Genomic DNA, 13,127 nt, shown 5'->3' on the forward strand with positions numbered 1-13,127 from the left:
TCAATAGCGAGTTTACACAATTTCTGGTCCAGAGATACAGGTCTGAGGTTTAAAGCCTCCCGATCAGTGTCTCAGCTCACCTGCTTGAAGACCTGCTCAGTACATCAGTGGGAGCATGGGTCTGTTCTCAGCTGTGGGCCTTCTCAGGACCACCTGCACCAGCTCACAAGGAACCACAATGGACCCGCGTTCCAGCGCCGTCTCTCATCTTAGAGGATACTCAGCTCTCACCCACGTAGCAGCCACAGCAGGGCCAGATCCACCCAGGGAAGCTGGAGCTTGTCCCTAACAGTCCTGAAAACGGGCCGGTCTGACTCCAGGGCCAACAACCCAGTTGACTCTGCTCTCCTTGGTTCTCTTACTCCCTCTGCCTCCCGCCACAAGGTGCCCCAGGAAACACCCTTCCCCTTCAAAGCACATCCAAACCACCTGCCCCACACCCATCAGTTTGGGTTGAAAAGGTCATGGCTTTCTGTCAACTATCCCCTGCTCCTTTCATCCTTTTCAGACTTCACCCCTCTCCAACCCAGGGGGAACACCAGGAGCTGTGAGCGGGATCTAAACAGCCTAAGATGGAGGAAGTGTTCAAATATTCAATAGAACAAGTGACTACATTGAGTTCCTACTGTGCACTGAGTAGTGAACTAAGTGCTTAGAAGAGTACAGCAGCAGCAAAAACACATTTCCTGCTCTCAAAGAACTTCCAATCTAACAGACCCGGTTTGGAGATCTGGGATCCTATATTATAGGAAGAAACCTATCACCTAGATCCCCTGAGATCATTCCCTGCTCTCTTATCAATCAGTGATATTTGAAAGCTAACAGGGCGCAGAGCACTGTACTAAGATCCTAGGAGCTCTCCCTGCCCTGCACACCACTCCTATTCTAGCCCAGAAAGAGCAGCACAAGGGGTGGGGCCAGGCACCTCTGGAGACTTTTCCTTTCTGCGGGGAGCAGTCAGTGTGCCTGCCTGCCTGCCTGCCAGCCAGCAGAAAGGACAGGAAATGCAGTTCCAGGAACTCCATCCATGGGCCTGGAGTGGGCAAGCCCGAAAGGCACCATCCTGCCAGGCTCCACCTAGGGACCCAAGGTAAGATGAGGATCTTGGCGGGGTGGGGAGGACCAAACACCAGCCTAAAGCTGTTACCTGAGCACCAGAGTGGGAGATATACTGATGAGGCCTCACCTCTTGCCCCCATCTAGGCCTGTGGAGCACAGGTAGAGCTGTGGGCCACAACAACGTCTCTGTTGCTGATTTGTACATTCCAAGCGCTTAGTTCAGTGCTCTGCACATAGTAAGCACTCAATATATTGAATGAACAACATCCTCTAGATATGTCCTCCAAACTCCGGTCACTTGTTGAACATGCTCTTGTCCTGAGTCGGCTGCCGCCCTGGTTCCTCCTCCTGACCTAGCCAATCTCCCAACCCTCTGGGCTCAGAGCCCCTGCAGTTTAGCCACATCCAGATCCCTTTGCTCCAGAGGGACCGTCCACCTTCCGCTCACTCCGCTGGTTCTCCACCTCCCCCTGCCCAGCCATACTTCAGCCTCTAGAGTAGGTATTTATTGAGCACTAAAGGTGTGCAGAGCACTGTACTAAGCACTTGGGAGAGCACAATAGAACTGGTAGAAGTGATCTCTGCCCTCAAGGAGCTTACAATTATATTCACTGTATGTACTTATTAAGTGCAGAGTATTGTAAGGGACCCCTACTCTGTGCAGGGCATTAAGGTGGATGCTTAGGTGGGAGAAAGCATTCTGTACTATGTCCCTACTGTGTGCAAAGTAATGTACTGTAATAATAATAATGTTGGTATTTGTTAAGCACTTACTATGTGCAGGGCACTGTTCTAAGCGCTGGGGTAGACACAGGGGAATCAGGTTGTCCCACGTGGGGCTCACAGTCTTAATCCCTATTTTGCAGATGAGGTAACTGAGGCACAGAGAAGTTAAGTGACTCGCCCACAGTCACACAGCTGACAAGTGGCGGAGCCGGGATTCAAACCCATGACCTCTGACTCCAAAGCCCGTGCTCTTTCCACTGAGCCACGCTGTACACCTGAGAGAGTACAATTGAAAAAAAAGGCCTATTGTTTGTCTGCTCTCAAAGACTTCATATTCCTTACAGGATTATTCACCTCCTTGAGAGGCTTTTGAAATGACAATCCTAACCATGGATTGTGTAAGGAGGGAGAGTGGGTGGTCGGGGAGGAAACTTCAGCACGGGTCTGAGATGGTCTCGAGTTGATTCTTTGGTTTGTTGGGGGGCTTTTAAAATAGTACTTAAGTGCTTACTATGTTTTAGGCACTGTACTAAGCACTGAGCTAGATACATAATCAGGTTGGAAACGGTCCCTGTCCCACACACTATAAATCAGAGGGAGGATGATTCAATCCCTAATTTACAGATGAGTTTAAGCGACTTGCCGAGGTCCCACAGGCAGGCGGTGGAGTTGGGATTGGAACCCAGGCCCTTTGACTCCTAGGCCTGCACATTCCTTCCAGTAGGCCATGCTGCTTCCCCGCTCATAATTTAGGTTAGAGGCAGTGAGAGAGAGGTTCTTCCCTCTTCCACGTGATCACTGGCAGGGAGATCACTCCCAGCATGTCCCCTGCCAGACTTTGAGCCTAAGGGACATGCACCCCAAGGACAAGGCCCATCCCCTGACACTTTGAGTGCTGGCAACATGTACAGAAGGTTGATCCAGAGGTGGGGGAGGTGGAGCAGGCCCTTTCATTAGGGGACAGATTCTCAGGATCAATTCCAGAAGAGATTAAAGTCACCCTCCTTGACTTTGAGGCACCCTGAAGGACACTAGGTTATCAAGACTTTAGGGCCTGGGGGAGAGAAAGGGCTCTCTCTGTGCTGGCCGACACAATCGGAGAGCTCTGAGGTGCAGAGTCAGAGAAAAGAAGAGATTCTCAGCTAAGCCTCCTGAGCCACCATGGAGCACAAACCAGGCAACACGTCTCCCTCCCACCAACATGCAGTGACAATCCTGTCCCCTCCTCCCTGCCACCCCCTTCAAAGGAAGAAGACTGCCTCCATTCCCCTCATGCTTTCACATCCATTTGTGCTTTATAGTGCTAAGTCTAGGGATTTATTTTCCTCCCACCAAAGTTTCTGCTCGTGGTCAGCAAGAGCCTGCCCAATGACCTCTTGCCCCAGGCCAGTGGCTTAGTAATTCGTGGGCCCAAATGGACTCTCCTGGAGTAAGCCACATGCAAATTTGACCCTAGCCATGGGAATTTCTGACATTTCTCTGGGAGGGAGGGGACACCTCCTTTTGGAAGCGGATGAGAGCCTGGAGCCCCAGGCCATCCCCCAAATCTGTGGAAATCACCGCAGCAACACCTCCTCCTATTTCCCCACAACTTTCTGGCTTCTGTTCAGCAGCAACTTACTGTTCAGGAGGGGAAGGCACAGCAGGAGCAAGCAAAGCAGAAGAGGAAATGAGAACGAGGGATGGGGTCCTCCCCCTGGGATCGGTCCCATTTCCTGCTGAGCTGGAAAAGGCCGTGCCCCTGCCTGGATTCCCATGCACTGTCCCTTCTGTCCCAGCAAACTTTCTAGGAGCATTCTTTCCAGCTGAGAATGTTTAAAATAAAGCTTGTTTCCTATCCTTTATTTTCAGATGAGACTTGTTTTTAATACTCCAAAACCAGTTTCTCATTTCCCATACCCAACCTTTCCTCTTCATCCACATGGCTATCATCCTGGTCCAGACACTCATCATATTCCATACTACTATAACAGCCCCCTTGCCGGTCTCCTGCTTCCACCGCTCCTCTCACCAGTCCCTACTTTGCTCTACTATTGGGATCATCTTTCTTAAATGTCATCCTACCCTCGTCTCTTCACTCCTCAAAACCCTCCAATGTTTACTCATTCATCTTGGCATTTCACAGAAACTTCTGACCACTAGCTTTAAGAACTCCATCAGCTCTCTTCCTCCTCCCTATCTCTTCTCCCACTACACCACAACTGCCTCTAAACTGTAAACTCATTGCAGTTAGGGCTAAGTACAGTGCTCTGCAAATAGTAAGCACTCAGCACATACCCTTGATGATGAATCAGCACGCTCTTTACTCCCACCATCACCTGTGCCTTATTCTCATTTCTCCTATCTCCAATCCCCTTTCACACCCTTCTTCCTGCCTGGCGTCCCTCCCAGTTTGAATCCATCAGCTGTCCACAATTTCAAAACCTTTTTGAATCCCTCCTACTCCAGGTGCTCTTCCCTGATTATGTTTTTTCCTTCTCCCCAATTTACTTCCTCCTTATCATTGCAGCCCATTTGCTTATACTGAGCACTTTTCTTCTCCCTACTTCCCACAGTATTTTAGTGCATCTTACAGAACCCACTACTGGAACACTTCTTCCTCCTATGTATAAAATACTGCAGGTCTGCCTCCCCTGCTAGACTGTAAACTCCACATTGGCAGGGATTATTGTTTCTTCTACTGTTCTCATCCTCGTGTTTAGCACAATGCTCTGCACTGAGCAAGCACTTGAGTCCTGATTGACTGAATGTGGGGATCCAACTAGGAGCCCCTCCGCTTTGGGATGACTCGATTCCAAGCAGAGGTGGGGGGGGGGGGGTACTGCAGGCTGCCTTCTGCTGAACATGCCCCTCCAGCCCAGGTTCCTAGATGCAAAATCAGGGACCTGGTTATGAGTGACTTTTGTATGCTGGAGCGTCGTGATTAACGCCATGGGACCGCCCTGAACCGGTGAGAGTGGTCAGCACCCAGGCCCAGACTCCAGCCACGGGGGACTAGACAGCGGATGGTGCGGGGAGAGAATCGCTTCGTCGTCGGTGCTGGGGAAGGGGACGAGGTTAGGGAGCGCAGTTGGGGGAAGAGAGGGGAGCAGGCCGGAAAGTGAAAGGGCCTCACGCCCTCCCAGTCCGCAGCACCTTCCATTTTATTGGTTTATTTACAAACAGGACGGAGTCACGTGAAAAATCCGAGCCGGGGCTGAGCCATCCAGATGAGAAAAGGCAGCCCGGGCCACCCAGCTTTGGAAGCGGGCCCCGGAGCCACTCCCCTTTTGCCACGGGGGCCGGTGTTCTCCCCCACCTTCTCCCGAACCCTCACCCCTTGGTCCCTCGCCCAGGCGGCTTCTCCCGGGGCTCCTCGGCCCGGCCCTCCCTGGGCAGCTCCCTCTGGCCCCGGCGGGGAGGGCACGAGTGGGGCTCCGGGCCCGGGGAGATGGGAATGGGAGGGGCCAGGTGCCCCCTCAGTTTGTGTAAACCTGAGTTCCGATCACACGCATGATTTCCTTCTGGATTTTGGGGTCCTGAGTATTGATGTTGGCATCTCCCACTTGGCCATCTTCATACCTGCAAGGGATGGGAGAGTGGCTGGAGTTGGGAGGAAGATTCCCGAAGGGCCCAGAATTGGGAGACCCTTGATGCTGGGGAGATGATTTCCCCAGCTTCCCTCCCTCCCCATCACACCTGGCTGCACCTCTGGGCTCTCCCAGCCTACGGAGGGGAATGTCGGTTCAGCCTGGCTCGGGGAAGAAAGAGCACGCCCGATTTTTCCAAAGCTCTTTCACATCCGTTGTCTCATCTCTGTGCGACTGGGTGGGTTGGGGGAGGGAATCAGTATGACCTCCATTTTACAGCTGGAGAAACTGAGGCCCAGAGCGGGTAAGTGGCTTGTCTAAGGACACTCGGGCAATGGGTGGGAAATTGGGGGCTACGCTCCACCTCGGTCCTCCGGCCTCCCACCAAGAAAGAAGTTCTTCCCGTCGGCAGCCCCAACAAACAGGAGCCTTGTGGGAAAGGGCCCAGTCCCCGACTCCCCACTTCCCCTGTGACCCAAGTCTGCACTGAGCCAGGAGGCCCCGGCACCCCAAAGTATCCTCTGCCCTCCCCCGGCCCCAGAACTCACACAAAGAAAAAGCGGGTGCAGACGTGGTCCGACACCGGGCACACCCAAATGTTCCCGTGCTTCTGGAGGTCCTTAGAGGTGATCACTGAGGAAGCAGAGGGACAGTCATCGTCAGAGCCCCGGAGACATTTCAGAAGCATCAGGAACCCAGGTCACGGTAGCTTGGAACCCCACTGAGCTCCAGAGGAGACAGGGTGCGAGGGCTAATCTGGTCAGGCCAACACATTCCCCCTGAGCTTTCCAACCCTTGGGAGAGTAGCTTAGTGCCCCTCGGCTCAGAGGGAAAGAAATAAAGTCTGAAGCCTTTGGGGGAGAGACCTGCTCATCTCCTTCAGCTTGGCCCAATCCCACCTGAAGTAGGAACTCTTCCCATAATAGGAGGAAAGAGAACAAAAGCAGAAGGGCTGCCCATCCCCTCCCCCTCCTACCTTCACAGAGTGCTATACAGTTCAGATTCCGACTCTGCAAAAACCGCGATTGGATGGATCGGGTCTGTAAGAGATTCAAGAGCACAGCGAAGTCTGAGTCAAGAGCAGCTCCCCACGCTCTCTCTGGCTGTCCTTGCCCTGAGGACCGAGAATGAAGGCTGCCGGGCTGAAAGGGACAGACCAGATAGCATCTTCAACCTCATCATCATCACCATCATCACCACCACCACCACCACCAACCTTCTCGTCATCTAGCCATTTGTCACCCACTACAGGACACAGGCTCTGCCCTCCGGGAGTTTCCAATCTAGTGCTGCAGCTCACAGCGGGATTTCGGACCCTAACGGGGTTCAGTTTGGCGTCCTGCTTGAAGTCCCAGCTCTGCCTCCTAGCCATGCCAATGTACCTCATCTATATTCTTCTTAAGACCAGTCCCGGGTCTTACCTCTCTCAGCCCTGAACTCCTAGAGCCATCCAGAGATGCACAGTCATCTCCTCTCCGAAGCTTTCTAGTTCAAACGACTGCCTCTCGCTCCCTTTTCATCTGCAGCCTACAACCTTGCTGTGACTAACTTCGATTTAAGTATTGTTTCTACAGACTCATGCATCAATTATCTATGTAATTAAATGACTATGTGCACATGTTGTTCTTTTTCTAAGTGCAATATAAATATGCCTTGATTTGCTCCTTGTGTTCTTCCCCGCTCCCAGACCCACAACACTTATGTACATATCTGTAGTTTATTTTTTTTTTATATTGCTATCTGTCTCCCCACCTCTAGACTGTAAGCTCTTTGTGAGCAGGGATTGTGTCTATCATTGTATCGTACTCACCCAAGTGCTTAGTACAGTGCTCTGCCCACAGTAAGTGCTCAATAAATACCATTGAATGAAAGAATACTAAGCCCTTGGGAGAGTACGATACAACATAATTAGCATAATTCCTTCTCCCTAATGTTCCTTGCCTATAATGAGCTTACTCCAGGTGTAAAATCATTTCCTTCAACACCATATGGTGTTGTGTCCAATCAGACATGGATTGTGGGAAGAACATTCTCTAATTCCCTAATAGTGGTCTTTCCAAAACACATACTGAAAACATGCGCTAGGAAAGAAAAGTGTGTATATGTGTACATATGTGCCCCTGCATGCCTACACAGTATCTCTTTGGCTTGGATTTTAACTACATGTATCTTCTCTTTAAACTCTCCAAGAATATCATACAAATCCATCAGGGACCCCTAGATTAACATGAATTCCCCACCTCTGACATTTCTAACCTTTACCCTGACCCAGAGGAAAGCAATAAAGCACCTGAGTACCCACCACGTCCCCATCCCCCCATCCCCAGGTGATTGGCTTTTTGGAAGTGGAAAAGGTCTGCCCCGTGACCTGCCCAAGTTACCTGTGGGATGGTGTTCATTCGGTTGTATCTCTGGACCAACTCATCCTTGGAGGGCATTCTGTGCTGACCTTTCCCCATGCCTGCCACAGAAAGCACAAAGCACAAGATAAAACCACAGCCCTGAGCAGGTGGGGCAGGAAGTCACGGGGGCCGCCAGGCTGCTGCTGCAGTGAGTGAAATGTAGGGGAAGGGAGAGAAAGCAGCACAGGAATGGAGTAGAAGCATTCACCCAACACCAGGAGCAGAGGAAAACACTCGTGCAGCCTCATCCACTGGGAGCTCGGACAAAGACCAACAACACCCGGAGGGTCCCCTTCCCTCCAGAATACAATTTGGGATGGTGAAAACGGGTGGAAGGGGAGGATGGAGAGAGGGAAGTAAGCAGGAGATGGGGGCCAGTCTGAAGAGGAGGAATTTTAGAGTAAAATCCAGCCTCCTTCCTAAAGGCTTTCCAACCTAATTAAAAGGTGGGACTTTCTTCCTCCCCTGATCAGATGCTAACTGCACATGCTACTTCTCTCTCTCTCCCTCCCTCTCCCTTTCTCTTAAATGAAATTAGTTAAGAATTTACTATAGGACAGGCACCGACTAAGCGCTGGGGTAGATACACGCTAATCAGGTTGGACACAGTCCACATCCCACATGGGGTTCACAGTCTTAATTCCCATTTTCACATGAGATAACTGAAGCACAGAGATGTAAAGTGATTTGCCCAAGGTTACACAGTAGACATGTGGCAAAGTCAGGATTAGAATCCAGGTCCTCTGACTTCCAGGCCCAAGCTCTATCCACTGGGCCCCGGAGCTCTCCTCTCACCTTCCAAAAGGACACATCCCTTTGTATCTAATGATAACAATACTTTGAATTTACACTGGGTATCATTTTTCTCCTCACAACATCCCTGCAAGATAGGAAAACGCAGCTATCATCATCCCCATTTTACAGATGAGAAAACTGAGGCAAGGGTTAGTGACTTGTCTAAGTTCACAAAGCAGGCCAGTGGCAGAACTCGGACTACAACATGGGTCCTCTAATAATAATAATAATGTTGGTACTTGTTAAGCGCTTACTACAGGCAGAGCACTGTTCTAAGCGCTGGGGTAGATACAGGGTAATCAGGTTGTCCCACGTGAGGCTCACAGTTAATCCCCATTTTACAGATGAGGTAACTGAGGCCCAGAGAAGTGAAGTGACTTGCCCACAGTCACAGCTGACAAGTGGCAGACCCGGGCGAGTCGAACCCATGACCTCTGACTCCGAAGCCCGGGCTCTTTCCACTGAGCCACGCAATTCCCAAATGCATGCTTGGATGTCAAAGGTATTTGAATGTGCCTGCTGTATTTTTACACACAGTGAACAGGTATCGGTAGAAAGCTGCCTCTCTGTTGATTTCTATCTGACTCAGTATTATGTCAGACAATAAAGTGGGGGGCAAGGGTCATGTCTGATACTTCTAGATTTCTTTCTCCCACCTTGACTATCAATCGATCACTTAATGGTATTTATTGAGTGCTTACTATGCGCAGAGCTCTGTACTAAGGCCTTGGGAGAATACAATGTAACAGAGTTGGTAGATGTTTTCCCTGCTCATAAAGAACATACAGTCTAGAGGGGAGACAGACATTGGATATGTACATAAGTGCTATGGGGCTGAGGGAGGGGTAAATAAAGGGTGCAAATCTAAGTTCAAGGGTAATGTAAAGGGGAGTGGGAAAAGAGGAAATGAGGACTTCGTCAGGGAAGGCTTCCTGGAGGAGATATGTCTTCAATAAGGCTTTGAAGGTGGGGAGAGTCATCACCTCTCAGATATGAAGAGGGTGGACGTTCGGAACAGTGGCAGGATGTGGGTGAGAAGTCAGCGGAGTGATAGACAAGATTGAGGTACAGTGGATAGGTTGGCATTAGAGGAGCAGAGTGAGTGGGTTGGGTTGTAGTGGGACAACAGCAAGATAAGATAGGAGGGGACAAGCTGACTGGGAAGCAGCAAGGTGGAGTGGATAGAGCATGGGCCTGAGAGTCAGAAGGTCATGGGTTCTTATCCTGGTTCCACCACTTGCCTGCTGTATGGTCTTGGGCCATTCACTTAACTTCTCTGAGCCTCAGTTGGGAATTAAGATTCTGAGCCCCATTTGGACTCAGAGTCCGATCTGATTTGCCTGTAACCACCCCAGAGCTTCGTACAGTGCCTGGCACAGAGTAAACGCTTCACAAATACCATAATAATAATAGTTATTATTATCGAGTGCTTTAAAGCCAATGGGAGGGACATTCAGTTCGATGCAGAGGTGGATGGGCAACCACTGGAGGTTCTTGAGGACACATGGACTGAACGTTGTTGTAGAAAATTGATCCGGGCAGCAGAATGAAGTATGGACTGGAGAGGGGAGAGAGTGGAGGCTGGGAGGTCAGCAAGGAGGCTGGTGCAGCAATCGAGGCGGGATAGGATAAGTGGTTGGATTAACATGGTAGAAGTTTGGATAAAGAGGAAAGGGTGGATTTTAGCAACGATGAGAAGGTTGAACTGACAGGACTTGGTGACAGATTGAATATGTGGGTTGGTGAGAGAGATGAACTGAGGATAACGCCAAGGTTACAGGCTTGTGAGACAGGGAGGATGGTGTTGCTGATAACTCAGAGATCATTCCCATTATGGATGAGTGGAGATTTCAGGAAAAGTAACTGCAACACCTGTAACTGCCTTCTAATCCACCCCCTCGAAAGACTGAATAAATGGAAGCAAAGAAGTACAAGGCCCTTCATCCCTGCTCCTGTATTCTCTCAAAAAAAACCAAAAACAAGAGCAAATCATTTCATCAATCAATTAGTAGTATTCATTGAACTTCAGAACCATTTCAACCTGAACAGAGACTCCGACTTTGATGAATGTCTCTTTTTCCAAAGCTGCTTCACGGTGCTTGGACTATTCAGTCTTTCATTCAATGGTATTTATTGAGCACTTACTGAGTGCAGAGCACTGTACTAAGCACTTGGGAGTACAATAAGCAGACACATTCCCTACCTACAACAAGCTCACAGGACCCCGCCCTTGGCCTTGAATCTCCCCCTTTCCCTCTAACTTCCAAGATTCCTGGTCCGTTAGCCTCTGACTCCTCTTGGGTTAATATGAATCTGAGTCAGCTCTGCCCAAATCTAGCTTCGCTCCCTTGGCAAATCCAAGGATCCTTGGTGATCCCTTGTCAGTCTCCATCCTCAGCCCACCCTAAGCAGTGCTTAGTTCATGAGGTGCTGCTTCATGCTTCTGTTCCTACTAGAATGGAGCACTACCTGCCGAGCAAAGTGGCTTCAGGCTTTGAATGCCCTTCCTAGGGAAAACTAATGGGCCCTTATCAGTCGATCAATGATACTTACTGAGTGCTTTCTGTGTACAGAGCACTACCCTAAACTCTTGAGAAAGGACAACACAATAGAGTTGGAAGCACAACCTATGCCCACAAATTGCTTACGGCTTCACGTTTGGCTCTCAGCCATCACTGGAAACCTGGGGTGTCAACTCCCCCTCCCTCCTGCTGGTTGCTATCGACATTTTCTCCCATACCTGGGTACAAAAGAGATCTCCTCAAACTGGTATGAAGGCTTAACAACTGCATCACCAGTTACAGTACAATGCCACCCAGGAGCCAGGGATAACCAGCGGGGAGCTAAATTGCACCTGCTCTGTTCAACATCTCCGGGACAAACTCCAAAACTAGACTGTCTCTTACTAATCACTCATGGGCATGAACTTGGCAGCCACTTACAATGCCCAAGGCCAAAACATAGCCCACTGTGCCAGCCGAGGAACCCAGGCCCCCTTTCCACAGTGGCAAACGATCTGGTTTGTCCCTCGGAAGCAAACCTGGTTACGTGTCTTCCGAGCCCAGTTCTAGCCAGGAAAGTCGCTTTCGGGATTCTCAACGTGGTTACCCAAGGTGCTGGTTTATTCCCAACTTGGTTTTTCAGGAGGAAACTCCATTTAGGCCACGGCTTTCTAACACCTGGATGATTGAACTTGGAAGATGCGACGAATTGTTCACTCCATCTCTGTCCCAATGCAGAACCCCAATGTCAGCACGTCTGAATGAGAGTATAATTAATTTTTCCACATTCTCACCTGTTCTCAGAGTCCAGGTGGGGCGAAGGGAAGGAAGGCACGGTCCCCCAGCAGAGCAGGAGATCAGCTGTCCATCACAACTACATGGAGCCAACCAGAAGGAAGCCCATAGCACCACCTGCTGCCTTGCCTCACCACTGCTCGCCTTCCATATCGCTGGCAAGAATGCCTACGTGATTCTCATAGTGAAAACCATCCCCCCCAGAAAGAGTCATGGATAGTGTGGGAGGAAGAGGATCTAGCAAGTCCAGAATGTCCCCTTTATACAACTATGTAATTTCGTCCCTCTTCCGCTGATACTGTCTCAGACAGTGAGACGCCCGATAGGACTCCCATACGGTCTGTTTCCAAGCAGATATCACAACACTAAAAATGGTTAAAAAGAAAATGGATAACGCTGCATATTGTACTCTCCGAAATATTTAGTACAGTGCTCTGCACACAGTAAGCACTCAGTAAATACAACTGATTTATTAACTCTGAAGAGTTAGGAGAAGCAACATGAGCCAGGAGCATCAATGCATCCCCAGAAGTAATCGCTTTCCTTCAACTCCAACAGCTTATGCCCAGTTCATCAGAAGCTCCATCCTCAGTGTGTTCTCCCCTTCTCACAGTGCTCATGGTGAAAGAGGAAAGAAGCAATGGAAGAAGAAGAGCTGGGACGTGCTCTCCAGGGGGTGATGGAGAGAGGTCACTAAAGAGAGACGGAGAGAGACCGATCTTTTCAGAATGAAGGTGATGTGCAAGTTGGGAGGTTAGGGGTTCTTCCAGGTGGCTGAGGATACACTTAGAAAGCCACAGTTGGCAGGGGTCATGCTACCTCAACAAACTTGAGTGCCTCTGAGGATGAAAGCATGAGAAAAATGTTTTAGTAAACACCGGAACCAGCCAAAGCCTGCCCACACTCTTGCCATCCCAAATGACGGGGGCTCAGGAACCTACCCGGGAAGCACCTCTAGAAATCCTACCCAACCGATGGGAAGATGAGCCTTGGTGTGAGGGGTGATATCAACCCTGGGGACATTTGGAAATTAGAGACGGAACAAGTTATCAAAAGCAGGGAACCAGACAACTCTCTGCAGTCATTTTTGGCAGCTGGAGTCTCACCCAGTTGGTTCTGCTCAGTGAGACGGGACAGCGCATGCTCCTTGCAGGCAGGGTTCGGCTCCCATTCTATTAGAGTGTACTTTCCCAAGCACTTAGTACTCTGTGCTACACACAGAAAGCACTTAATAAATACCACTGCTTGAAGGTTTGCAGGGCCTGGGTCTGTTTGGAGGT

General features: G+C 50.0%; 1 protein-coding gene across 6 annotated transcripts in view; it reads right to left on the minus strand.

Annotated features, from left to right (window-relative positions):
* Positions 1-4,904: 4,904 nt before the first annotated feature.
* The window catches only part of PARP6 (poly(ADP-ribose) polymerase family member 6), a 43,984-nt gene continuing 35,761 nt past the window's right edge, over positions 4,905-13,127 (minus strand). For 2 of the 6 annotated variants that reach the window (XM_029066522.2, XM_029066521.2), the window contains exons 21-24: positions 7,736-7,815; positions 6,331-6,394; positions 5,903-5,987; positions 4,905-5,346 (exon numbers count right to left, since the gene is read on the minus strand). In XM_029066522.2, the coding sequence (XP_028922355.1) occupies positions 5,244-5,346; positions 5,903-5,987; positions 6,331-6,394; positions 7,736-7,815 (332 nt within the window). In that variant the 3' untranslated portion in view covers positions 4,905-5,243. Of the gene's footprint in view, positions 5,347-5,902; positions 5,988-6,330; positions 6,497-7,735; positions 7,816-13,127 lie in introns of those variants that run through there. The other 4 variants (XM_029066520.2, XM_029066519.2, XM_029066524.2 and 1 more) reach the window with 3 other exon arrangements.

Source organism: Ornithorhynchus anatinus, chromosome 5, assembly GCF_004115215.2.
Source record: "Ornithorhynchus anatinus isolate Pmale09 chromosome 5, mOrnAna1.pri.v4, whole genome shotgun sequence".
Classification (NCBI taxonomy): Eukaryota; Metazoa; Chordata; class Mammalia; order Monotremata; family Ornithorhynchidae; genus Ornithorhynchus; species Ornithorhynchus anatinus.